The 27600-nt window shown below is 40.9% G+C and overlaps 2 protein-coding genes across 2 annotated transcripts in view; one reads left to right on the forward strand and one right to left on the reverse strand.

Moving 5' to 3' along the window:
- The window catches only part of cftr (CF transmembrane conductance regulator), a 42620-nt gene extending 24736 nt beyond the window's left edge, over positions 1 to 17884 (reverse strand). The window contains exons 1-11 of the mRNA XM_063480930.1: positions 17832 to 17884; positions 17102 to 17212; positions 14351 to 14468; positions 11150 to 11365; positions 10498 to 10587; positions 6094 to 6257; positions 4946 to 5071; positions 4410 to 4656; positions 4125 to 4217; positions 834 to 1010; positions 159 to 350 (exon numbers count right to left, since the gene is read on the reverse strand). Of these exons, the coding sequence (XP_063337000.1) occupies positions 159 to 350; positions 834 to 1010; positions 4125 to 4217; positions 4410 to 4656; positions 4946 to 5071; positions 6094 to 6257; positions 10498 to 10587; positions 11150 to 11365; positions 14351 to 14468; positions 17102 to 17212; positions 17832 to 17884 (1587 nt within the window). The remainder of the gene's footprint in view (positions 1 to 158; positions 351 to 833; positions 1011 to 4124; positions 4218 to 4409; positions 4657 to 4945; positions 5072 to 6093; positions 6258 to 10497; positions 10588 to 11149; positions 11366 to 14350; positions 14469 to 17101; positions 17213 to 17831) is intronic.
- Positions 17885 to 19884: 2000 nt separating this feature from the next.
- The window catches only part of asz1 (ankyrin repeat, SAM and basic leucine zipper domain containing 1), a 34042-nt gene continuing 26326 nt past the window's right edge, over positions 19885 to 27600 (forward strand). The window contains exons 1-3 of the mRNA XM_063480329.1: positions 19885 to 19992; positions 21149 to 21251; positions 21423 to 21545. Of these exons, the coding sequence (XP_063336399.1) occupies positions 19885 to 19992; positions 21149 to 21251; positions 21423 to 21545 (334 nt within the window). The remainder of the gene's footprint in view (positions 19993 to 21148; positions 21252 to 21422; positions 21546 to 27600) is intronic.

The raw sequence follows: 27600 nt of genomic DNA on the forward strand, positions 1-27600 counted from the left end.
CTGTATTTTGTGTTATTTTGCACTAAGTACCAGGTTATCTGTATTCTGCATGAACAGCTACAGCCACCATGACTGAACAAGACAAATATAATTCCATGTTTGCAAAACAAAAGACACAAAGAAAAGGCAGCAAAAGAGAATGAAAGGAATAAAGGTACCTCTTCCAGCTGGCAGGCTTGAATAACAGAATTGTAGCGGTATTCATCATAGGTCAGGCCAAACAGGATGTTGTCACGAATCGTCCCTGGCATAATCCAAGAAGTCTGGGGTGAGAAGGAAATGCGACCACTGTGTCTAATTTTACCCTCTGTTGGCACCAGTTCTCCCAGAATCATCATGAGCAGGGAACTCTGGAGGAAACAGGAGAGCATGGTCACACTTTATTCTTCTTCATCTAACTGTGTTCTCAACTCAAGGAATATGGAGTGAGTCAGCATGTTTCTTTCATTGCTCAAGGGAAACTGGCATTTATTGCATGTAATTATTTATGAGCCAATATTAAGCTATTATGACAGTGAAGGTTGCAAATAAACTTGTCTTATTCATACAGTTTGTTACATTATTGTTACATTATTCATTTACTATTGTTTCAAACGTGTGTTGCCAAGTTGCACAGTAGCTTCTTAAGGACAGATAGATTATGCACAAGAACACATCTAATACGGCTGAGGGGTGTTTCTTCCATCTCTTCTTTAATTTGCATTTATTGTCCATTAAATTAAAATTATTTACCAACATCAATATATTGACAAAAAGCTATATATGTGCAGACAGACATATCGGTCAGACTCCAGTGACTCCCTAACCAGAATTTAATTTGACTGAAATCCTACCTTTCCTGAGCCAGTGGATCCAGCCACAGCGAGCATCTGGCCTTTGTCGAGGTGCAGGCTGATGTTTCTGAGCACAGGGGTGACATAGAGATTGGTGAAGAAGAGCCCGGGGTCACCGTTCAGGTGTCCATTTGCTTTGCTCTCCTGCTGGATCTTCTCAAACAACTCACCAATACGCTGTAAAGGAGTTCATAGGCAGTTACTAAACATGATATCTGTATGTGGCAAAACATTGTTTATCATTTACTTACTGCATATTAAGACTTTTTAAACAATTTAATACAAAAGAGTTCATTTTCTACACTTTAAGGTGACTTTCATAATCAAACATCTCCTTTTAATGTATTATAGTGAACCATGTGACACTTTCATTTACAAGATTCTGTGTACCTGCACACGGCATGCATGTTCCTGTTTTTCATTTTGTTGATAAAACTGCTTGCTTCAAGGCTGAGTGACTGTGTCCATCATGCTGTGCTCTCAGGCAGTGGGACTAGAATAAACTACTGCTTTTAAGTTTAGGCTTAAAACTTTCCTTTTTGCTAAAGCATATAGTTAGGGCTGGATCAGGTGACCCTGAATCCTCCCTTAGTTATGCTGCAATAGACGTAGGCTGCCGGGGATTCCCATGATGCATTGAGTTTTTCCTTTTCAGTCACCTTTTTCACTCACTATGTGTTAATAGACATCTCTGCATTGAATCGTACTTGTTATTAATCTCTGTCTCTCTTCCACAGCATGTCTTCTATCCTGTTTTCCTTCTCTCACCCCAACCGGTCGCAGCAGATGGCCGCCCCTCCCTGAGCCTGGTTCTGCCGGAGGTTTCTTCCTGTTAAAAGGGAGTTTTTTCCTTCCCACTGTCGCCAAAGTGCTTGCTCATAGGGCGTCATTTGATTGTTGGGTTTTTCTCTGTATGTATTATTGTAGGGTCTGCCTTACAATATAAACTGCCTTGAGGCGACTGCTGTTTTGATTTGGTGCTATATAAATAACATTGAATTGAATTGAATTGAATTGAATTGAATTACTGTGAGGAATTTGATTCTCCAAGGACAGAAGAAGACTCCCAGGGTCTCACAATGGCCTTATATCACCTCATCTGTCTCTACGTCTGTAAGGATTAATGGGCGACGCCTCTCACTGCTAGAAGAGGGGAACTCTGCTCAACTGACTGGCTTAATCATTGACCTCTGTGACATTTTATGGGTCACCGTACCTCTAATGCCAGTTTGCGCTCTGGTTATATAGGTTTGTCTGTGTGATTCTCATTCTAATGAGGTGATGTGCACCCTGCCAGCAGTAAAGAAAGGCAACACCCATTCCATTCAACTGCGAATCGCACATTCCAGGAAGAGGTGAAAGCCGGGGGAGAATCTGATTTGATCTCATCAAGAGTTCAGAGTTGTGTTTCCAGCAAAGTTTCCAGTATAGTGACAACACCTGGATAATTAATTAGGCAAAGTGACATGGGAAAAAAACCCCAGCTCGATGTTCTTTTTCTCACGGTGTTGCATGGTCAATGAATCACACCTGTTAGATTAAGTTTACTGTCTGAGCTTATAGATAAGATTATACTGCTGTCTCCCAGCAATGGTGAGGAATTAACTATTACACCTGGAATTACTGTCGGGGCTGTCAGAATTTGACTTCTTCAAACATACGATTGTCCCGATCTTGTATTAACGCATAGATAAGAGTCAATGTATTACAGCTTGACTGATGATGTTTGGGACTAGTAGTGACTGTTGACATTTGAGTCAGATAATGATATATTTGGATTTACCCACCTCCTTCTAAACACACACACACACACAGAGCAATACATCACAAAAAGCAGAATACTGGACACCTGTACCGTATGAGTTAAACATATCAATTACATTTTATTTCTAAGCCAACTAAAAAACAGATCTTTGATGTTTCTGTCCAAAACGTCTTTATACTTATCATCTTACTTATACATTCAGCTCAACCAGCCTCCCAGAGCCAGTTTCTGCCAAAGATCTCTGTTAAAAAGGAATTCTTCTTCTTTACTGTAACCAACTGCTTTGCTCCCTAATTAAACTCAATGCATTACCCTTGCAATTAGAAAATGGCTGTATATTGCTTTTGTGGGATGGTTCAAGGAGAAAGCCTTTTATGTCTGAGAAGAACATGACAGCACTGCTTCAGTTTGCAAAGTTGTGTTGAATAAACCACGAGATTGGAACAAAGTCCTTAGAACATATAGGACCAAAGTGGAGATATTTGGCCATAATGCTTTGCGCAATGCGTGAAGAAAACCAAAAATAGTATATCAGCACAAACATTCACAGAAAGTGTTAGCACAGGGAAAAGGGGGGGGGGGGTTGATTTGGGTTTGGTTTGCAGCCATGAGACCGGAGCCCCTTTCAGTCATTGAGTTGACTGTGAACTCTTCTGTATACCGAAGTGTTGCAGAGTCAAATGTCAGAACAGTAGACCAGTCCAGGTAAAGCTCTGCGAAAACTGGGCCATGCAACAGCACAATGGTTCCAAGCATAGCAGCAAATCTACAAAAGAATAACTGAAACTCAAGGTGGTGCAATGACCCAAAGTCCAGACCTCAGTCCGATGCCTGAAATGTTATGCCTAGGCCAGAGTCCAAAATCTCAATGAACTGTGGCAATATTGTAAAAGAGGGTAGGCCAGAATTTCCCCAGAATGATATAAACTGACAAACCCATATAGACATATATTTTAGTACTTGGAGCTATTGTCGTTAACAGGACAATTTGGCAAACAGCAAACTGGTTTTTGCCCATTTTGTTTTTGATCTTTTTTTTATTCCACCTTCTTTTCAAGGGTAAAGAATAATTGGTTTGTTGAACAGGAGTTTAACATGGCTTCACTCAACTCAAATACCCTCCATAGTCACCAGATCTCAGTGCAACAGAGCTGTGATCAAATCATGGATGTGCAACCAATAAATCTGCAACGACTGTGTGATGCTATCATGGACCAAAATCTCAGAGGAATGTTTTAAGAACTTTGTTGAATCTACGGCATATAGAAGTAAGGATGTTTTGAAGGGGAATCCAACTCTGTAAACAGTAATGGTGAAATGGCAGGTGAGCGCATGTCATAATATACAATTTATTTATATAACATGATGACAATGATGCCATAATCCAGATACTCCTGATTGTGTGTATTATGTGATCATTTTACGGTTAAACGTCTCACATCAGACAAGTGTGTTGATTATGCCTTTGCAGTAAGTAGCAGAAGCATTCACTTTCTTTTAGGCTCAACAAATGGACGTAAACAAACCTCATCCCAGGATGCGGACACATTGACCAACTCCAGTTCTGAGGTGGTGAGGTTATACTCCAGTCCACTGTATTCTTCCTTCATCAGGAAATCCTGTAGAGAAAAAAATACATTTAAATTATAAAATGCATTTAACTTATACAGAGTTTTTCTGTTATAGGCTTATAAAGACTCAAAAATTCTGGATTCATTATGCTGATGATTGTTAGCAAAGTTATAACATGTGTAGGATCATTAAAAGCATTTGGGTGACAAGCATCTATCTCACCACGTCTCTCAACCTACCTCAATCTTGTGGAGTAGTGTCATTGTGTCGTACCACATCTGGAGGGAACCTGGAAACTGGCGGGTCAGTGTCATTCTTAACACCATGAAGTAGGAGGCTGTGGTGAAAATTCGACGCAGGATGATGCCTTTACTGAGTGCATATGGTATAATGGCTGAGAGGATAACAAAGATGGCAGAGAAGAAGTATGACGCGCTGTAGAAGTAACGGAGAGATCCAATCTTTCTCGTCAGTGTCATCTCATCCCTGCGGAGGAAAGTGAAAATGGAAGAACGAACAAAGGGGTTTTCATCAAAAAAGGGAACTATACACAAAAATATATGTTCTAACCTAACTAACACATTGATTACTAACAGTAGGATGCTCGAATTACTTTAGCAAATTTCATTATGGTAAAAAAAAAAAAACCTGACAAAGTGTTACAGTTAGCTTCAAATGGCACAATTTAACCTTGTTTTCTCAATAATAAAAAAGCTGTAGTGAGAGTCATTCTCTGTGTGTGACAGGATGTGTTTTATATGTGGTGGTGTCTTACTGCCTGATGTTCTTGATGATATTTTCCATCACTTCCTCCCAGCCGTACGCCTTCACAGAGTGAATGTTCTCTATAATCTCTGTGGTGAGAGCTAGGCGGCGGCTAGTCATAGGAGCTCTGTTCGCCCTGTTCAAAGGAGACAATTTTATAGCAAGGAGCATCAGAGGATCCACCTATGCATGCATGAACATTCTCAAGTTTCTGTTTATATATGGACCTGTGCCATTTTTTGTTGTTTCTGGACAGTGTTAGTGTTCACATTTGGAAAACTACTGAGACTATAAAAGTTTTATTCACTGCTAACCAGCTATAAACAGCTACTCAATTCTCATTTCCCTCATTTTCCCTACTGACAGTCTCCCTAGGCACGCTACTGTTATGGCAGTATATCTTTAAGAGAATATCCAACTCCACTGTCTTGGAACACAACTAGTGAGGGTAGTTCTTGTTCTGCAACCAAAGCGAGCTGGAGAGCCACTCAAACCAGAACATTCAGCAGGCTATAACTTGGACTGTAGGAGGAAGCCCCACTACATGGGAGAGAACCCACACAGACGTGGGGCGGAAATGCCAGATTTACCCCAGGACCTTCTTACCTTAAGCTGTGAGGCAACAATGCTACCCACAGCACCACTGTGTTGCCCACTGATTAATATTACTGCAGTATTTGTTACAAACTACCAGAGTTAAAATATCTGGAGAGTAGAGTGGCTGTAGCTGAGGAGGTAGAGCAGGTCATCTATTAATCGAAGGGATGCTAGTCTGATCCTCGGCATGGGCAAGATACCAACCCCACGCTGCTCTCTGATGCATCCATCAGAGTATACATGTGTGTTAATGTTAGACAGATAGCACTTAGGTAGAAAAAATGCTAATGTGAATGAGGCAAGTTATGTAAAGTGCTTTGAGTACTCAGAGTAGAAAAGCACTGTATAAGAACCAGTCCATTTACCATAAATTGAACTGTGACTGCTAGCATGCCTGCTTTTGTGGCACACAGCTCTACTGCTACAAAGTGAAACTAATATTTTTAATATTTAGAGAGAAAAACACACATAGCAAGACAGAAGACACAAATACAAGTGTATATTGACATGCAATAGTGTAGATGTCCAATACTAAAAGTGTGTCTGGTTGTGCTTTACTACCGATGAGGTGCCATCTTGGTGGAGAGCCAAGCCTGGACGATGCCCATCAGAGTCAGTGCTGCAAGGCCACAGAAGCCGTTCACCTCAATCAGCTCCCAGACCAGACCCACACACAATATACACTGCAGAGGGGTGATCCATATAAAATGTGCCAGACCCAAACTCTGTACACACAAAGTACACAGAAATTAAATTAGTGTACATGTAAGATGACAATGTAACGATACAAAAAGGCTATTTTACAATTGATCAGTGTGTGTGTGTGTTCCTGTCTAGCTATCTTTGTGAGGACCGAAATCTGCATTCTACTTGTGAGAACCAACAGTCACTTGTGATGACACACTCGCCAGTCCTCACAAGTTTAAAGGCCTTTTTGAGGCTCAAAATGTGGTTTTAGTGTCAGGGTTACAATTAGGTTATGGTTAGGTTTAGGGTAAGGGTTAGGGTTAGGCATTCATTTTTAATGGTTAGGGTTAGGGTAAGGGACTAGGGAAACCATTATGTCAATGAAGGTCCTCACTAAGATAGCTGAACGGGGTTGTGTGAGTGTGTGTGTATGTGTGTGTTTACCAAACAATCATTGCTTTAAAAAATGGTATCTGGCAGGTTAACTGAGGGCTATAACTAGGAAACTAATAACAGAAAGCTAGCAAAAACAGAAACGGTGTTTGTGTATATCTTGGTACAAAGAGGAAAGCTCACCACACTACGGGACAATATAGCATATCGCTTAATGTTATGAAATAATATTTGAGAAAGAGGTCCCATGAAAATTACGTAAATAAAGGTTCAATCAGTACACATGCACAATCAATATTACATTGTGATATATATTCTTTTAGATGGGTCCCTGGAAAGACTTTATTACACATTATTAAAATGTTAATAATTTATGACTGAATTGAATCCAAGCTGACTGAAGGAGTGAATACACAGTTCTCAATAAACACTGCAGGTATGGAATAACTAGTCAATTTTCATAGGTGACCTTGCCCACTTCAGACACTTTCATATTGAAAATACTGAGAGTGGTTTAGGTGAGGGAGCTTCCTAGATACTGTGTGCAGGAGGCAACACAAATGAAGGCACTGGAATACTGGCGGTGTAATTCACACATCAGTGCAATCCAATATCACACAGATTCAAGACCACCTGATGTCCGATCATTCTGATGTGACCAGATTCTCACATGTAAGGCAAGTCCTAAAAAAATTTAATCTATCGAATCTATCTAATCTCAGCTCTACCATAGGTGCAACACAGCTCTCACTTTAGCTGGGTCCCTTTCATCCACTCAGATGCAACTTTCCTCTTGTTATTCCACACTCATGTAAGAACTACTACACAAGGTACCACTGTACCACCTTTATACAAGCTACATTCGAGCCAGGTGATAATTGTTCCAATGCAGGTTGCATAGTGTTTCCACATTCAACACCTCAGTGAGAGCCAAGACAAACATGCATACATAATCACGAGTTTCCAACACTGATGCGCAGGTAATACTTGCTTATTTACTAACACTACATTGTATATAGTAATGCACTGTTCTATTGTCCTCTGTATGGATATCACAGTTAGTGTTGCCTAATAAAACACATTCACTGAAGTCAGTGACGATGTGAATTCTTGTTCCCCTTATCCTGGCAGAGACAACTCCTCCCATCTTCTTCTGAATGGAAAACTACTGTAGTATTTCTATGAATAATATCACATTTCATTCACTTTTCAACAGAGTTGTATTAACTTCAAATTTTCAGGCCCCGCTGGTTTCTAGCGCATTTTTTTAAATTTCTGTGAGGATGTTTTAATTAAAACACTATCTTCTTCTTCCAGGTCCTCCCTTCAGAGAACACCACAGCAGATCATCTGCCTCCTGCCTCCATCTCACCCTATCGCTATTCTGTCACACCAACCCTCTGCATGTTCTCCTTCACTACATCCATGAGTCTTCTCTAAGGTATTCCTCCTTTTCACCAGCCGGGCTGCTCCATTATGAGCATTCTTTGTCCAATATATCCACTATCCCTCATCTGCACATGTCCAAAAAATCTCAACCCTGCCCAACTCTAACTTTGTCTCCAACATGCTTAACCTGAGCTGTCCCTCTGATATAATCACTTAGCTGTTACCTGGTCATCCTGGTCTCTCCCAGTGATAATCCAGTTTTGCCTCCTGTTATTTTGTTTTGTTTTGTTAGTGCTATCCTCTCCAAACCATACATCATAGCAGGTCTCACTACCATCTTGTAAACCTTACCTTTCACTCTTGCTGCTATACTGGTATCACACATCACCCTTGACACTCATCTCCATCTACTCCACCCTCCCTGCACCCTCTTCTTCATCTCTCTTGTGCAATGTTCACTGCTTTGGATGGCTGACCCCAGGTATTTAAACTCATATACCTTCACTACCTCTGCTCCTTACAGCTTCACCTGTCTTCTTGTCATTCACACACATGTATTCTGTCTTGCTTCAACTGAATTCCATTCCTCTTCTCTCTAGAGCATACCTCCACCTCTCCAGGCTCTTTTCCACCTGTTCCCTACTCTCACTACAGATAACAATGTCAACTGCAAACATCATAATCCATAGACACTCAGTTGTGACTTCATCTGTCATTTCGCCATCACCTCTGAAGGAGGAAGGGGATCTGGCATGATTACAAATATAACCTATCTGTAACTCCTACCGCACATCTCATCACTATCACAATTTTAGCACCAACTTCACAAACCTTTCTGCCTCTCCGGTCTTCCTCATGCCGGACCACAGCCCCCCTTTTTTGGCACCCTACCATATGCTTTCTCTAAATCTACAAACACATGGTGCAACTCTTTCTCCAATCATCAAGACTCTCAAAGCAAACATCCCTGTAATCTATCTTTAACAACTCTTTCTCTTATCTTCATAATATGTCTTATCAGCCTTATCTCTCTATAGTTTATACAGCTCAACACATAACCCTTGTTCTTCAGTACCAGTACACCCCATTCCTTAGGCATCCTCTCATTCCAAGATTGTGTTAAACAGTCCAATGCCCTCTCTAATGGAGACCACCTCCACAGGCATGTCATTTGGACCTTTTCACTCATGTCTTTACAGTTTTACATTTCACCCTCACTAATCATCTGCACTTCCTGGTTCACTAACTGTCCTCCATCTGTCTTTCTCATTTTTTTTAGTCATCAGCTTCTTCTTGAGCTTTCCAGCTCAATCACTGTCGATCACTCCCATCTTTCTCATTTTGCTGTATGCCAAGCCCCCCAGTACTCCTGACTACTTTCTTCATCTCCCTAACTATCCCGCTTTTTTCTTTGCTAGTATCTTGCTTTGAATAATTTCATGCACTTTCTTATTCTAGACACCAAACACCCATTTGGCAGTTTCTCCCAGCACTACAGCTGTACACTTCTCTCTACATTTCACTTCTTCATTTCTTCATTTCACCATGTAATTCATGCCGGTGCCTCTCTCTTTTCGATTTCCAAAGTCATTGTACAGCAGGGGTGTCCAACTCCAGTCCTGCAGCTTTTAGATGCATCCTTGTTCCGACACACCTGAATCAAATGAATGGCTTGTTATCAGGCCTTTGCCAAACTTGATACCATGTTGAAGAGGTAATCCAATCATTTGATTCAGCTGTGTTGGAGTGGGGTTGCATGTAAAAGCTGCAGGACAGTAGCTCTCGAGGACTGGAGTTGGACACCCCCGTTCTACAGACTACCATCACCTTTCAGTCCGCTTTCTTTTTTGGATTACACCTTCTACATCGAATATAGTCCACCTATTTGTTACCCTACCCTCGTCCTTGAAGTACATGTTCACTTGTTCCCTCAGGACCTTCTTGCTGTGAGGCAACAATGCTAACCACTGCGGCACAATCTTCGCAGGAGTTCTTCCTTCAAGATCCATTTCACATCTTACCTACACCATAGCAGAACATTTTGAATCCACCTCCATTCCTCCTGCCCTTACTTCGCTTCCACCTGGTCTCCTGCATACCTTCCAGATACAGTGCACGTCTAGAGTCCCTACTCTCACCTCCACACTTCTGCCTTTCTTTCTCTTTCGCTGTCTCCTAACACAGCTTCATTAATTCCTCCTCCTTTGTCTTCAGCCAATAGTAGCACAGTTTCCACTAGCAACCTATTTGCTATCAGCATCGGAGGCAGTCGTTGTAAACCCGTGACCCAGCTGATCTGGTATGGGAATCTGAAATTTTTCTGAAATGTGTGGGGTTTTTTATATTGTTATTTTCCAACCTAAAGCCCTGTGTATTCTTTCATAATAAAGTCAATAATAATGCTAATCATAGAATTTCGAAACAAAGTACAACTTCTGGCTGATTCTGACAAACAATCAGCTTTCGCCCTTGAAAAAAAGGTCCAAGGTTTCTCACCTCATCCAGCTTGTTGAGATTTGCAGACATCAAACTAACAAGCTGACCAGTGCTGATCTTATCCAAGACTCTGCTGGACAGCTTCAGGGTCTGAAAATGTCAAAGGTCAGAGGTCAGCTGGAACACAAAAAGATAAAGCGAGTAAAAAGTGGAAGTCTGTGACACACGGCCATGCTTTGACACCCGGCTGACATGCCCCTCACAGCAACCTGTGGATAGTCAAGTAAGTGCCCTCTGGGAAAGCTCAGTCATACATGACAAGGTGGAAGCGTTTAGCTGATTTGGAGAAGCTGGTCTTCAAAATATTACTAGGAAAACATAAAATCTAAGAAATGCAAAGGCCTTATCGAATGGGTTGCTTTGTTCTGATAGCAGATTGTTACAGCAGTGACTAAAAGTAACAAGTATTCAATTCAGGTGTTATCAGCAGCTCAGTGCTACTGGCTGCAAGGAAGAATTTACACTTGCACTACACAACACTTCAGGAACAAACACTATACGTTTTACTCTAGTTTTGTTGCAAATGAAAAATGCATTGAAATTTGGTATCTTAATATCATTGTTCAAGGTTAAAAATACAGTTTAGAAATAGTTAAAAAGTTTATAAAGGTTGGAAAATAGTTTCTAATCATAGATAATGTTCTTCCCTTACCTTCTTGTAAATAAGGCTAAAAAGTGCGATGCGGATCTGCATGCCAAGGTGATGCAGGCCAAAGATGGCAGGCTGCAACAGAAGGAAGCGTGCAGTGAAGAGGAGGCAAAGGCCCAGGGACAGGTAGAGTCCCTGACTTCTCTCTGGAGCATGGAACGGGTCAAAGGAAGCAATGATGCGACCTGAAATCTGAGGTTGCACTGTCTTGGAAGCCTCCTGCACAAAAACCATGGGACAATAAAGAGAAAACAATAACACCTCCTCGTGGCAAAGCAAATGTATTTGGCACAATAGTGCATTCAGCTCATGATTCTGCTTGCTAAAGCTGCTGGAGAGGACAGTAAATGATGAAAATGAATTACCAATGGTTTTGAAGTTGTAATTAGTGTCAGGGTCCTGGGTCTGAGCGACCCAGGGACCCTGAGCAGTTTTGGACTTATATTATAATGTATGTATTTTGTATTGCTGTCCCTCGTTCTCCCTGCATATGTGTGTGTGTGTGTGTGTGTATGTGGGTGTGGCCCTGGCAGGTGATTGGCCACACCTGAAGACCATGTCACACCTGCAGCTGATCAGGCCTCGTCGGAGGAGCTACTTGAGAGTGTGGTGGAGCTCTCTCCGACGCGGGATCATTGCGTGACTCGACGTTAGTCTCTCGGCCAGTCAGTACGATTGTCCTTCCACATTGTGTGTGTCTTATGGCTGTCTGTTTGTCATATCCCCAGGAGAAGCAGGGAGACAGGAGGACAGCGAGCACGGGGTGCTCAGACACCAAGGAGCGGGGAGAAGGACACTGACACTGGGAAAAGGACACGTCACGGGAGTCGGGAGTGCACAGAGGATTTACTGTTATATTCCTTACCACTGTAAATAAACGCACTGTTTACACACAGAGCACCGCACCTGGGTCCTCCTTCCTCACACCCCCCACGGTCTGCCAGCCAGACCGTGACAATTAGTTCATCACTAGAGAATCAGCTTTCCTTGTGCCCTTGGAAGATTGTTAAGTATATTTTATCACCCCTGTTACAGGCATGGTAAGTTTATGAGCAATATACTCCAAAGTACATTTTAATAATGAGGACTTGTTTGTTTTTCTGGTATGAATGTGGGAATAAATAAATGCAAATACAAAGAAAAAGTATCAACTGCTATTTCAAATATGGGTATTTTAGGCAAGTGCATATTCCAATAATTTTTAATGTTGAGAACATGACATAAAGTAAAACAAAACAAAACACTAAAACTAAAAGAAAATGTCACCTTAAAAAAAAAAGAAAATGCGGTTACATAATAACAAATTCACGTCTGGATCTGGAATCAGCCAGGATCATTAGCCAAGATTCCAAGCATATCCAGATAAACATTTTTCTGCCAAAAATCTAATAGCCTTAAACGACCAGAAAACTATGCTGGCTTCCACTTCAATGTGTTTTCGGAGCCTCTCTGTTTACCTAGTGTCTCCTCAAAATCCACCAGGCATTCTTGCCATCCTGACAACCAGCAACAACTGCACTAACTTACACAATGGCTGCTGTCTGGAGCTTCCCATAAGCCTGGGACAGTGAGCTGGTTTGTGACACCATGGTGTGACATGCTTGTGATGTTTGTGCGTCATTGCACAATAGCTTTATTGGGGTGTGCCAGCAGGACACCATAGTTAACAGGTACCACACACACATGCAGGTACAGCATTAACGAACTGCTACATAATTACTGCTAGGCATGCAGTCAAGCCAGGTCGAGCATGCAGTAGGTGTAACACAATAATTACACTACTGAACATTTACCTGCTATTTTCACATGGGTGTAATTAAACAGGAAGGATAAAGACTGCTCAATGTTCAGTCTAACTGGGTTGCATTCTCACACACAACTCTACTTGGTCATATAGAGAAATGGTTATTTATGTCCTGACTTAAAGACTCTAGCTGAGCGTTATAGTCATCACCATATTGGTGCTTTGAAAGCACAATCAATGGGTGGATGTGACCAAGGGGCAATGTGTGCTCATATGGCAATGTTAGTTCTTGCTTTATCGTCCTTTGTGACTCTACGTGCGGCTATAACTGAATTTCATATGGTACTCAATAGCACTTGAAACTAGTGATTGAGACCACAAAATTATCAGGAAAGAGTTAACTGAAGTCAAAAATCAAATGAGCACTAGGGGTTCTTTTTCCATCTACTTAATTATAATCTGATTTCTTTCATAACTAATGTAGCTGCCCCCTCCTCGTCCTACCATAATGATGTTCGACTGAGCTGTAGAACAGTGTAACAATAATTATTTTTGCAGTTGAACACGAAATTTTGAAGTCAAAGTTTAAAGAATTCATTTTGTTCATGTTAATGGGTACATTTGCTAAAAAGACAGGTTAATAACACCTTCTAACCTCCAGCCTTTATCATATTTAAAAACTCAGAAAGACAGGTGAAGGTTTTACATCCCAATCCATCCATCCATCCATCTTCTTCCGCTTTATCCAGGGTCGCGGGGGCAGCAGCCTAAGCAGAGAAGCCCAAACCTCCCTCTCCCCAGCCACCTCCTCTAGCTTATCCGGGGGAACACCAAGGCGTTCCCAGGCCAGCCGAGAGATATAATCTCTCCAGCATGTCCTGGGTCTGCCCCGGGGCCTCCTCCCGGTGGGACATGCCCGGAACACCTCACTCAGGAGGCGCCCAGGAGGCATCCTTGTCAGATGCCCAAACCACCTCAGCTGGCTCCTTTCGATGTGGAGGAGCAACGGCTCTACTCTGAGCCCCTCCCGGATGGCTGAACTTCTCACCCTATCTCTAAGGGAGAGGCCAGCCACCCTTCGGAGGAAGCTCGCTTCCGCCGCTTATATCCGTGATCTCGTTCTTTCGGTCACTACCCACAGCTCGTGGCCATAGGTGAGGGTAGGGACGTAGGTCGACCGGTAAATTGAGAGCTTTGCTTTTACGCTCAGCTCTCTCTTCCCAATCCGTGCTTTCAAATATTCTTTTAGAAGCCAGAGATCATGTGACCAGGACTTTATTTGCTTTCTGCAGTAAGTGTTTAAAAAAATTCAAAATTTGACTCTGCTTTATCTACAAAATAAAACCAACATGATCAAGTTATAATAATGATGGGTTTGAATCTGCAAGCAGGACTGAGCATCACAATTCCCAGTTAGAGATGCTGGATGTGCTTCCTGCAGGACAGACTGAAACACTCACCCCAAGGTAGAGGAGGACACCAAAGCAGGCGAAAGGCCAAAAGAAGCAGCGGGCCAGTGCTCTCAGCAGCTTAGGTTTTCTCTTGGCTGTGGCTGACACCACCTCCCTGTCCCATTCTCTGCAGGGAGGAAAGAGTTATATTGTAACACAGTTAAAATGCAGTGAAGAAGGCAGAATGGGAGAAACACACAACACCAGACAAATGCCAAAAGGGTTTGGCTCTGGCTCTTCTATCTGTCTGCTACTACTTTGGCTGTGTACCAGCTTTCCTGAGTTTAATGGTCTGTTCCACAACTTCAGCTGGTGATTAATTCACAGAATAAAAACCTGTTGCCATTTATTTATGAATATAATTTTTGTGAATGAATTTTGTACCTTTTAGATGTTGGGAATTTGAGTCTAGTTTTCTAGGAATTTCTACAAGTATTGTTAGGAATTACTTAGTGTAACTTTGTTATAACTCTATTAATTTCCCACAACTGTCTTGGCAGGCAAGTACAGCTTTAGAGAGTAGCTGCATTGTTCTGTGAGGGGAAATTTATAACTGCAGTGATGTGCCCAACCAGCAGCAGTAAGTGATGGAAGAAATTGAGAAGAGAAAAGACGGGCAAAGAAGTAGAAGTACAAAGGGGGGGACAATTGAGGAAGAAAGTGATTACAAAAAACATCAGGGGATTGAAGATTTACCTTTCATATTGAATTAGTCTCAATTTGTACAGGGAGAGATCCTTGCATTTTCAATTTCAGTGAGTCATGCAAAATGTCTAGGTGGCCATGTGTTACCTATTGACTGCCAAGCAGAGATATACAACTCTGGGCCACAAACAGGAAAACTGTGGGGGTGGGGGTGGAAGGGATGGGGATATCCCAGCTGTCATAAGGTGAAATTCACCGTACACCCTGTACAGATCACCAGTCTATCACAGGGCCAACACAGAGAGGCAGACAACCATTCACACTCACATTGTGATCAATATGAAATCACCAATTAACCTAATGAGCGTTGTTTTTTGAATGGGGGATTAACCTGTAATATTCCTGCAGCCACAGGGAGCATGTGCAAACTCCACAGATACAGTAGTGAATCAAAAGTGCTAACCACTGTACTGTTGTGTACAGACAATATGGATAAGATAGACGTGACAAGATTTTGAAACTGAAAGCTTCCTTGCTTCTGTTTGTTGTCTGCTTGCAGTCTGAGTACCACTGAATAATCAAGGTTCTGCAGGCTTTGGTTTCATGTAGGTAAATGCTCCGTATGGAGTGTAAAAGAGGAGCTTCATTTGCCACAATGCATTCTTAAAATCAAAATCTAAAATTTTACTAGCTTGTTTCTAGTGTATACATATATACCAAACAGAAAGTCTTGGTTCAGATGGTTTCAATAAAAGCTTCAAAATATTGTCTGTTGTCTGCAGAGGCCAAGTCATTATAGATTACGGGTTTCTAGATTTGCTTTGATAGCAATCTTCTTACCTAGTATGTTATTTATTTACTGCAACATAGATATATCTAAAATAAAAACATCACTATGTTTATGATATCAACATTTATAATGATTAAAATGTAATTAAAAATGCAGATTCGCGTGCGTGTATGTGTTGTCTTTACCAGACTTCATTCCAGCTCCTGCTAGATAATAACTGTCATGCCAAGAAAGCTCAAAGACTTGAGTTGAATTGGGGGTGATAAAAGAGGCTGACGGTACACAGCATGCTTTAATGGAAGGTAAAGTTCACGTTCCCAGAAGTCCTCACTGTTTGCCTGATCAGAATAATGAAAGCAAAATCACCCACCACTGCTCATTTATCACCCTGGTGGGACTGGGCCCTTTCTAAAGGTCGACTTTATAAAACCCGTGTACACTAACCAGCCTTTTGGCCACATTTAGCGTGACGACAGCCCCACAAAGAGGCAAGACTACATGGAACACTGCTGTGGTTGTTAGGCAAGGTTTAAAAGAATATAAGAGTATTTAACTTTTGGGAAATGACTTGTCAAAGATGTGCCACTAGCTTATATCTGCAAGAACGGGAAAAGATTAAAAAGGGATCAAAGGAAGAAAGTAACAAAATAACAAAAACGAAAAATTCAGAAAGCCCTTGTGCTGCTAGCATTGGGCTTAACAGGATACATTTAAATTAATTTATTATAAGAAATTTAATCATTATCCAACTTTTTATTGAACAAAATGAATGGAGTGTAAGACAAAGAGCGAAACAGAAATAAATCAGAGAGAGAGTGCAAGACAGATGCAGAAAAAGAGGGTCACGTCTGTCCATCATCTTTGGTCTGGCTGTTTGTTGGCACACACAGGTTTGCTTTATGTCAAGTCTTGTTTAAATGCCAGCCCTTATTGTGAAAAAAGAAAGGACTCATACCCTGCTACTGTAAACATGAGTAAAGAACATGCGTGAAAAACATCAAAGCCACATATTTCTAGGTTTCAGAATGTCTACAAGTTCCACTTACCATTACTGTGCATGCTACCTACATCAATGTAGGTAATCAGCACATACCTAGACATTTTCTCTACATGTTTTAATAAAGTCTGGATGAAGTTCAGTTAATGATTTTATTAATTTCAGAGAATACCTTACAACCAGTTCCCCAAAACAGGCTTCAACTCGGTGAGTTTAAAGGGGAGATCATTATTAATTTTGTTATTACTAATCTTGTAAGAAAAGACTAAAAAAATTAAGTGTTTAATTGTTCTAATAATGCACAATTACTCGGCCAGGATGTACAAACCTTTCAAGTCTCTCAGAGAGGTTGTCTGCCAGATCAAAGGAGGGAGCCTTGTACACATCTGACAGATCCAACTTCTTTCTGAAGCCCTTCCTTAACAGTGGTGTTACCCACCTGCACACACACAAACACACACATACATTTGTAATTAATCTTTTTAAATTACATGAAATATAATTGTTTCTTCGTGGTTAGATGATAAGTCTTTGGTTTCATTGTCAGACTAATGACAGAGAACTGAGAGAAATATTTGCTAGTATCTGTGAATGAATCACAGGCTGTCTCATCCAGATACATCATGTAGGTTTTAGGATTATTTCCCTGTTTGGGAAGTGGAGTAAGTGGGGCGTTGGCGCCACTTACCATTTAATCCATGCAAAAAAAAAGTGTAATATGACAATTCCTAGCACGTTACACAAATTTTAAATCATCAGTAGCTTAAGTGCAACTGCCAACGCTTTCTAAAACATACTACATCGGAGCACAACTCTGTATTTTACGCACGGGATTTCTGCAGATGTGTGAAGAAAAACACGTGTCACTTACCAACTGAATAGAACCCTGCAGTAACTGCCTTCTGAAGAATCGAATGGCATATTGGTTTTCCCCTCCCTTTTGACATTTTTTTATTTACTTTACACCGTATAACTTTAATTTCACTTTACAACAGACAAGCTGCGTGTGCACCTGGCCCTGCACCTGGAGTCAAGGCTGTAGACCAAACATTTCTTACCAGAAGAAAAATTTGGAGAAGAAGTTCGCATCTTCTACTGGTGACTTCTGCATTCTAAGAGCGCCGCCAGTTTGAGTTCCCTGCACCTGAGTGTCCCCCGCGTGGCTCCGAGGGGATGCTCGTCCGCTTTACTCTCCACTTCGTGTCTGCTCTGAATGTATCGTCGCTATGCAGTCATCTTGGTGCCCCAAAAGGGTGGAAAAAAAACTGTACCTCTTCTGTCACTTTGCGCGCTTCCCTAGGTTTTTTATTCCTCCACTTGCTAAAACTCAATGTCTTCTTGCGCGCTTTCCTAGTTTTATTTTCTGCTGCAAGTCACAGTCCGCTTCGACTACCTTCCTTTCACTCACTCTCTCTCTTTTATCTCCCTCTCACTCTGTGACAGGGAGAGGACAGTCCATCCTTTATGGGCTCGCCAACAACTGAAACGTCATTTCCACGCCGACTGGCTTCAGGGTAATATTGTGGCACCAAACTCAAGAGGCACAAGTTAGTTGATCAGAAAAGATGTGGGAGGTGACCGGAGTGCAGAACTCACAAAATGTGAATTATCCTGACTTCAATTACACTTAGTTAAAAGGTAATTTGGAGAGAAAAGAAGAAACGTAGCACTGTAGAATCCGACCCAATTCACATTTAGGGTTTTAACGTGAAAACCTAACCTAACATTTAAACGTCTTGTTGAAGCATAAATAACATAATAAAAACCGCCGAATGAACAGGTTTTACAGTCAGGTTAGTCCTGCTGCTGCAGGTCTACTAAGCTGCCCCTGATAGTCAAGCTGTGGCTTTTTATTTAATAGCTGGTACAGTTCCTGCATATTTCGACGAATTTCAAACTTTTTTCTTTAAAAAAAAATAAAGGTTAAGCACCGTTTCACTCTAGGGAGGGTTAAAACCTAGACATTCCTGAAGGGAACAGAGATAAAGCGTGGTATTAGATCACTTGTTGAAATAGCCCTGTGCTGACAGGTAATCTGGTTTAAAGGGGAGAAAATATTAGTGGAGTTTGTGTTTGGAACAAAGAAGCAAGGAATTGTTCAAAAGTGCAGGTTTCGTTTCATGTTTCAAGTAGAAACACTGCTCCAAAACTCCGTACAGAAAACGATGCTGGCATTGATTTCCATAAGCCATAATCATATAACTGAAAACAACAAACCAGGGTGTGAGGAAGACCACGGGGAAGAGCAATTTGAAAATTCAATACGAAAAGAAGTAAGTAAATCAGAAAAAAGGGTGCTTAGTTATAGCATATTTGTAGAAGTAAAGAATTATGACTCATTTATCACCTCTTTAAAGCTTGTTTCAGTGTGATTTTTAAGCCAGAGCGTGATAGAAAATATAAAAGGTAGTAAGGGGACCTGAGGAAAAATACAGAGAGACGCACTGTTAGATGCTTGCAGTTGGCTACAACCGGTGTTGACTTGCCCAGAAGAAAGAGTGACCTCTTCTGGACAATGACTGTCCCTTGCAGCTGTTGTCAATAAATCCTACCTTCATGCAGATTAGGTAAAAAAGCCGAGGTTCACACCTGTTTTAATTTAATTCAGTTGTATTTATTTATACAGCACCAAATGACAACAACAGTTGCCTCGAGGTTCTTTATATTGTAAGGTAAAGACCCTACAATAATATAGAGAAAATCCCAACAATGGGATGACCTGTATGCGCAAACACATGGTGATAGTGGAAAGGAAAAACTCCGTTTTAACAGGAAACCTCAGGCAGAAGCAGGCTCAGGGAGGGAAAGCCATTTGTCACGAACAGTTAGGGATGAGGGCGAGAGACAGGACAAAAACAAGGCCTTATAGCAACAAGACCAGAAAAATTCCTGTTTTAAGACACAATTTTAATTACGTGTACAGCGTAACTTTATGAAAACATTGTACTGCTATTGTATTTTCCTATTAAACTAGAACAGGACTCTTTAAATTTGCTTGGTGTCTAACTCCGCCCAACACCGGGTCGCCATGGTGCGCAGCCTCAAACGTCTCTCCAGTGCGACCTGTAGCGTCCACTCGGACCGATGCTTAGCGAGCTATTACGCTAAGTCATGGCGAACTTCATGGATTATGCCTTTGCAGCTGGAGAAGAAAGCGACGGCAGCGAAGCTGAGTGGCACATCTCGCCTTATTCGGATAAAAACTCTGGTTGCATTAAGGTTCTCAACACCAGCGCCCTCCATCTTTTCTCATTTGCCTTTATGCTGCTAGTGATAGCATTAACTAGCAACAGCTGCAACCTCTGTGTCTAACATGAGCTAACTTAACGAACCTCATATTTTCTTTCTTTCTTCTTGTTTTTTTATTTATTTTATTTACTGTAGTAGAAAGCTAATTTAACATACAAAGAAAACCAATTTGCTGTTTTCTTTAATTATTGTTAAGAGTTCAGTTTCAGGAGTTTGTGCAACTGCCGCTCTTTCTCACCCTTGGTGTTCTTGAATTGCTGTTCGGAGGCTGCTCAAAAATGAACATGGCTGTAACTTGGGCAGGGTTCCTACATGCATAAATATAGGATAAGTGCTAATTACCAGCTGGTTTAAGTGTGTTTTAAGTTACACAGGGGTAAGTGTTTTTTGTCAAATAGATTAAAAAAAATAGCAGGAAATGGATGCACTTACCATTTTGAGCCATATGAAAATCGCTACATTTGCTAAAAAATAATAAAACTTGAGGTTCACACACACCGTGTGTCAGCAGTCAACAGGACACCCACAGACATACATGACAGGCGTTACAGAGCCTTTTCACATACACTTACAATTGCTGAAAAAAGTACCATCTCTAGAAGACAAATGGCTGAAATAAAGTAGAGTAGCCCAAGAAAGCAGAATATACAAAAATGGCTAAATAAGGTTACAAAAATGAAAGCTCAATAAGTCAACATAAAATATTGAGTGTCACAGCTTAATATATACAGCTTTATATCTAGTAGTTCTCTATAACAGATAAATACAGTAGCTAAACACATTCAGTAAAGCAAAGACTGTTATTAAATAATGACTTTTTTACATGTACACAATGCCGTTAACATCAATTGAGATTTTTCATTGCTTAAAACGGGTCATCTGAATTGATTATCCTGATGAGTCAGAAGAGACTTTGTAACCTAACTTAAAAAAAGTGTTCCTGTTATATTTGACTTGAATTTAACCCAACATGAAGGAAGGAAAAAAACAATATACACACATACTCATTACTATATTCTTGTTGATTTTCTTTGGTGCAAGGCCACAAACTCTTTTGTAGGCACTAACATTTTTTTATATGAAGGAATCAGTTTTTATAGATTATGGTTGTTCCATATTTTTACAGGAGCTGGATGCTGTTCAACAACAAGGAGAAGATAGTGTGTCAGTTTTGAAAAAAGTTATCAGTAAGGGAGACACAGACACTGTTAAACAGCTGTTGGACAATGGCAAGCACTTGCTTCATTTTTTTTGCATCACACATTATAGTTGTCTCTAAATAATGCATTAATACTCTAACAATTCTTCAATTATATATGATTTTTTGTTTAACGTTGCTATTAATCCATATAAAATAATTTATTTTGATTGTCTTGCTTGCTGTGGCTTTTTGTGGACAGGTGTGGATGTGGAGACCAGGCTTGGATTTGAATGGACTCCACTTATGTGTGCTGTCAGCGTGGCCAACTATGACCTGGCCAAACTGCTTCTGGATAGAGGGGCCAGTGCCAATTTCAGCAAAGGTCAGAACAATTTGTTCAACATAGCCAGAATTTCTTTGTATTTGCTATATCAGTGGTTCTCAAACTTTTCGCAGTGAGTACCACCTCGTAGAAAATATGGCTCGTGAAGTACCACGTTATGACCAACATTGAAGTACAGACTTATTTAACGCCACATACACTTTACACGAGACAATTTTATTTCTTATATGAATGTTATTTGTTTTAACTGTCATAAACAGGATGTGACAAGTGATAATAATAACAACTGTACTGCATTAAAAGATTCACAGCAGGTGAGATATCCGATCTTTAAGTGATGACCTGATGAAACCTTTTTCCAGGTCCAAACTACTCTGCGTTTATTAAGGCTGTTGTGTTTTAACACGTTTTAATGCTTTGTATCTTGTTCTATATAATCTGAACAAGCCCCTAAAAAAAGGCAGTGATCACTGTCGGCCTCTCTCGGTTTTTATCATCACTATTCATTTTAAAGCTCAGTTTTTAAAACCTTACGATGTAACTACAGCCCAGCCCATGCAGCAGTATATTAATGACTAACCTTATATTGCAGTTGTTTTCCTGACTGAAGTTTGGTCCGTTTACACCATCCTGCCATGCGATTGCATTTGTCCCTAACCATCGGGAACCCTCACGTTAACTTTTATTGAGTGGAAAAAAGTTAGCATTCATCCTCCAGCTTCACTGTTTATACATTATGCTAACCATAGCTGTGTAGCTAGCCACCACGCAGCACATAATTATATACCAGCTAGCCAAACTTCAGTAACCCTCCAAATGCCATTGCTGTTTAGTTTTCTGTCTTCATTTACGTTGGAAGTGATAGCAGAGCTGTACGTTTGAATTTTTGCTGTGGCGGTTAAGCTGCCGGATTTTTGGCTTCACAACCCTCCTTCGTGATTCGTGCACACTGAAGCTCAGTTTGCTCTCCGCAAAATGCCGACGGCATTAAATACCATGCAAACAAGTTTATGTGGTGGCCTTGCTGGATCCACTGTCCACCCACCCTGTGATGACCCTCTTCCAGGATCCTCCCACCCAGGGGAAATAAACCGCTCTCAAGGTGCTGCTGCTGCAGTGCCACTCCCTCTCCGATGCAGAGCGGGCCAAAAAACTCCTCTCTCTCTCTCTGGCCTGGGTGATGGTACTGCTCTCGAGTGCATGGAGAGCATGTTGTCCTTGCTAGGAACAGATGACAGCGGATTCCTCTTCACTCACATCTTCCTCTGACAGATGCCGGTGTGAGCTGGCCTCGCCAACTCCCCGCTGCTGGCCACGAAGGATTACTGCTCACTCGCAGAAGAAGTGGATCGCATTCTCCTGGCTACCAGGAGCCTCAGACTCACCGATGGTGGCTGGGATTGCGGCACGGCGGCATTGCGTAAAAGGGCTGTGTTTTTACCATCAGCGTGACAGCGCCTTGCTGCCTTTGCAGTTTTAAGGCCCAGAGAAACGTTCTCGCCGGCGCTCTGTAGCGGCTGTGACCGCTGGCGATAAGGAAAGGCTGCTCTTCATGGAGGACTCGCACTAGGGGAGATGTTTTCTGGTTGAGTCTGGCTCCCAGAAGAGCCTGGGGAACTCTCGTGTCGTCTTTGCATACCTCCACAATGGTATATTATTGAAGCTTAAAAAACATTGGAGATTTCCTGCGTACCACCAGAGAGAGCCCAAGTACCACTAGTGGTACGTGTACCACAGTTTGAGAACCACTGTGCTTTATTAACAAAACGTAAAACCCCAGTCAGAGAGAATTGGTACAACAGTGGTGGTTATCAACTGTCTTTGTTAATGTAGGCTCTCTGTTTCAGCTTCTGTACACGCCCACTTAAAAAGGGCTTTTCACATGTCTTTTGACTCTTCTTCTGCACACAATCTAAATTCAGTTTAAGAGACACCTGATCCGATCAGAAACATAATCAAAAGAACAGGAGATGAAGATGTATAAAATGTTACAAAAATAAAACAATAGAATGCAATACTGTGGTTACAAATAAGTTTAAACAGTAAAGTTGCAGAAAATTGTTGATTTGGGCATTTGATCATGACAAGCACACAGAGCTGTGAAATGACTATATTAACATATTTATTTTATTCCTCAGTGCTCTGTGTTACTTTTTCTTGCATTCTCAAATTATTCGAGAGATGTAGTCTCTCCAGCATGTCCTGGGCCTGCCATGGTCAAATGTCCAAACCACCTCAAATGGCTTCTTTCGACATGGAGGAGTAGCAGCTCTACCTTTGAGCTCCTCCCAAGTGACAAAGGTCCCATTTTTGTTTTTTAGGGAGGCCCCAGCCAATTTTCAGAGGAAACTCATTTCTGTTGCTTATAATCTCACTATTATTCCTTTGCTAACTACCCAGAGCCTGTGACTGCAGGTGAGGATAATGACATAGATCGACTGTTAAATCAACAGCTTTGCTTTTATGCTTGGCTTTACCACAACAGACAGGTGATGCAGATGCAGTACCTGTCTGTTGGTGTCCTGCTCCACTCTCTCCTCAGTTGTGAACCAGACACCAAGATACTTAAACTGCTCCATTTGGGACAGCAACTTGTCCCTGAGCTATAGTGGACATAGCAGTGAGAGAGGAGTATTTAATTTTTAAATACAGCTGTAATCCTACCTCTTTTTTTTTAATTAAAAATATTTTTTTAAATCGGTATGAGAAGTCAAAGAATTACAGTTACAAGAAAAATTATGCAAAAGATTTTTTGGCAGTGCAAATATGTAAATCACCAATGTGTGTGTGTGTGTATGTGTATATATGTTGCTAACCAGTGTTAACAGTCAAGTATAACTAACATTTCTGCATTTCTGTCCATGCAAAGAGCCATTCTGTGTCAAAATTCTGCGAAATGTACCTATATCATCATAAAAGTGGTGAGATCTCATTAAATGCATCTGGTTCAGCACTTTCATAGCTATACCAAAGTAAATTTAAAACTTAAACTCATGATAACAGCCTTTTATTTTATAATATGTAGTACTTGTAAACTTTTTACAGAGTGTTAATCTTTTAAGAGTCTTAAAATTACATAGATTAAAAAAAAACAGTTTAGGCAGACTACTTTTTACTGATGGTCAACATTAACATTAACACCCGTAGGGCCCACTGACCCCTGTGCAATCTTTTACCCACTGCTTTTCAGGAAGGGCAGATGGTGTGATTAGACAATAGTCCTTCATTTTGCCTTGCAGACTTGAATATTAAACACCCTGGCCTAATTCCCCCCAACAGTCTCTGTTGTGTTGGTGTCGAGCTATTTTTCCCCCATGGCACGTTTTATCAATTTCCTCACCTGCTGAAGCCAAAGACCAGGAAACCAATCAGACCTATGCACCGCTATGCTTCATCTGACATTATTTAACGGCTGTGACGCCAGTGAGGAACTCTTGCAGAAACATGCTGCTGATCCTTTGAGTTCTTTTTAGCTGAACCCTCATCCCAAAGCAAGAAAAATTGAAGGCATCTGTTGGCTCGAGATCAGTCTGGGTAAAACAACCAAGGAAGCAGAACGCCTGCATGTTAAAAGGTTTACAGTTTTACACTCATAAAACCACGTATCCTCTTGCAGTTCTGTAGCTGGAGCACACACCACAAACACATTTTGTTAAAGAGTTCAAAGCGTGCCGTGTTGTAGTATATATGTATGGTTTTCAGTGGAGATATGAAAGTTGAGCCTACTTTATTCAGATAGTAATGAATCTGTGTTTAGGTTTTGGCAAAAATGTTTTTTCTAGTTTTCTTTCCTAGTGAATCACATGGAATATAACTTTATGATAAAGGAACGAAGCTACAGTAATTGGGACCTTTGACCTCTGAAAATTGGACTGTTTTTAGAATCAAAGCTGCAGCTTAGCACTGACTATGATCTGATTCTGGGAAGTTTGCTTGTATTGATGAAAGATTTTGGAATAGATTCAACTCTCCCCACAGTTTGAACCATCGTCTTTATAGGAAAAGATGGACGTAGTCATCATTCCTAAATAGTTCCCTGCTTTCTTTGCTTGGGCCTTAAGTCGAATCATCCACAATATAAATTCATCAGATCTCTCATGTCTGTTTTCTTGTAAATAAATTGTGTTACTCACCTAAAGGCATTATCACTAGGCAGAAATATTAAGCATAGAACCAAGCACACTTGGTTTATCTGGTGTGATTTTACGTACAGTACATTTTGCCCAAACCCTAAAAATTCCACTCCAGAATTTTCTTATTTTGATCAGCACTCACAAATACCAGCAGACACAATAGCCATGAAAATTGATTTGCTTTAAGTTTAAAAATACCAAAATTAAAAATTACTCAGGTTAAGATAAAAACATCAACTTTTTTTTCCCCCTCCATCCCTGTCAGTTTGACTATAAAATATTTAAAATCACTCCATTCTTAATTACCCAGAGTGTCCACCAAAAAAACCCTCATTTGTCTGCTAAAAGTCCCCAGACCCAAGACCAACGGCACTCGTCAGTGTGTTGATATCTGATATCAATTAATTCTCAGTCCAGAATGCTGAGTTGGACTGTGTGTGACTGATTTCACACAGTTTTCTTGGCAATCACTGCTTCAGGCAGGTGAAGGAAACAATTAAATGGAGTAGATGAGGGCTGACGTGTGGTCAGATCCTGATAGCATTTGTCCAAGCAGTGATGCTGAGCAGAGGAATGCATTAGTGATTGATAAAGCTCACCATGCTGCTGTCATGCCCTCTCACTTATTCTCAGGCCTCAGATTTATTTACTCCAGGCCTCTGTAGACGCAAACCAGGCAGTCTGGTTTACACCCACACGAACATAATATAAACACACACAGATATGGAGCCAAACATGCACAGCCACAAAGACACAGAAACCCATATACAGATGTAGAGACCTAGGTATTTGTGCGCACAAACACACATACAGGGAAACATCTAAACGCATTTAGAAGCACACAAGTTAGAGAGTCACTCATTACCGGAACAAACCAGGAATTGAGAGCATTGCCACAGGTCTCAGACTACTTTTATCAGTTTAAGATAAGGAGACAAATCCTCTAAGTCAAAGAGTCCATAAAAGCAGCCACACTTCCTGATGCCAGATAAAACCGCTATCAGTCTCCATTGCTCCATCCAGGTTCAGATATTTTATCCTTTTCTATATCACTGCAAATCATCAATCAAGTAATGTAATTATAAATTAGAAGCATAGCATACCATTTTTTTTCCATGAGGTAAATACATTGATTTAACTACACAATTCTTCAAAAACAAACACGAGACAGAAGGAACACTTGTCCTGTGCAAAAACATGAGCTTCACTGCTACTGGCCAGAAGAAACCATTCAGTAAACAGGTAGGGTACTTTTAAATAGTATTGCAGTTTTCATTACAGCAAAAATGTTGGCAGTAGTTGAGAGAACACTGACTGAAAACCAAGTTTAATTTTAAGGGACTCAATTAGGGGTTTTTATTTATCCATGTGAAAATACCCAAAGCATTGCTCAGTGGTGGCAAGGGGAAAAAAGCATATCAAATACGCAAATAAGATGACCTGACAGAGATTGAAGGAATAGACACAGATTTAAAGGATGTAAGGAACAGATTAACTTAATCAGAAGTTAACAGGAGTGGGAAGAAGAACGGCGGGAAAGGAGGGAAGTTATCTTCAAAATATAACAGGAAGAAATCTAAAAGAGTGAACAGGTTCAAAATCACACACAAAGTGAGAAACGGAAAGAGGGGAACACAGGAGGAACCGTCACCAACAGCAGCTGGTGACAGTAGTTCTTGTTAAGTCTAGGCTTGGTGATCTCTGCATCCACATGTTGCAGGTTCTGGTTAGAGTGGCCCTTCACCTTGCAGCAGTACTATGTTCTCGAGACAGTGGAGGGACTAACTGAAGGAGCAGCTGAATGTTATCATAGACTGCCACAAGAGGAACATGACCAAGCAAACATGCTGGATAGTGGCAATTGGTCTTTTAAAATAAGAGTGAGGGCAAAAGTAAATCAAGGGCAGATAGTGACATTCATTCAGACATTTAAAAACCTAGTAGTAGTAGACATCCGCTAT

Source organism: Pelmatolapia mariae, linkage group LG7, assembly GCF_036321145.2.
Source record: "Pelmatolapia mariae isolate MD_Pm_ZW linkage group LG7, Pm_UMD_F_2, whole genome shotgun sequence".
Classification (NCBI taxonomy): Eukaryota; Metazoa; Chordata; class Actinopteri; order Cichliformes; family Cichlidae; genus Pelmatolapia; species Pelmatolapia mariae.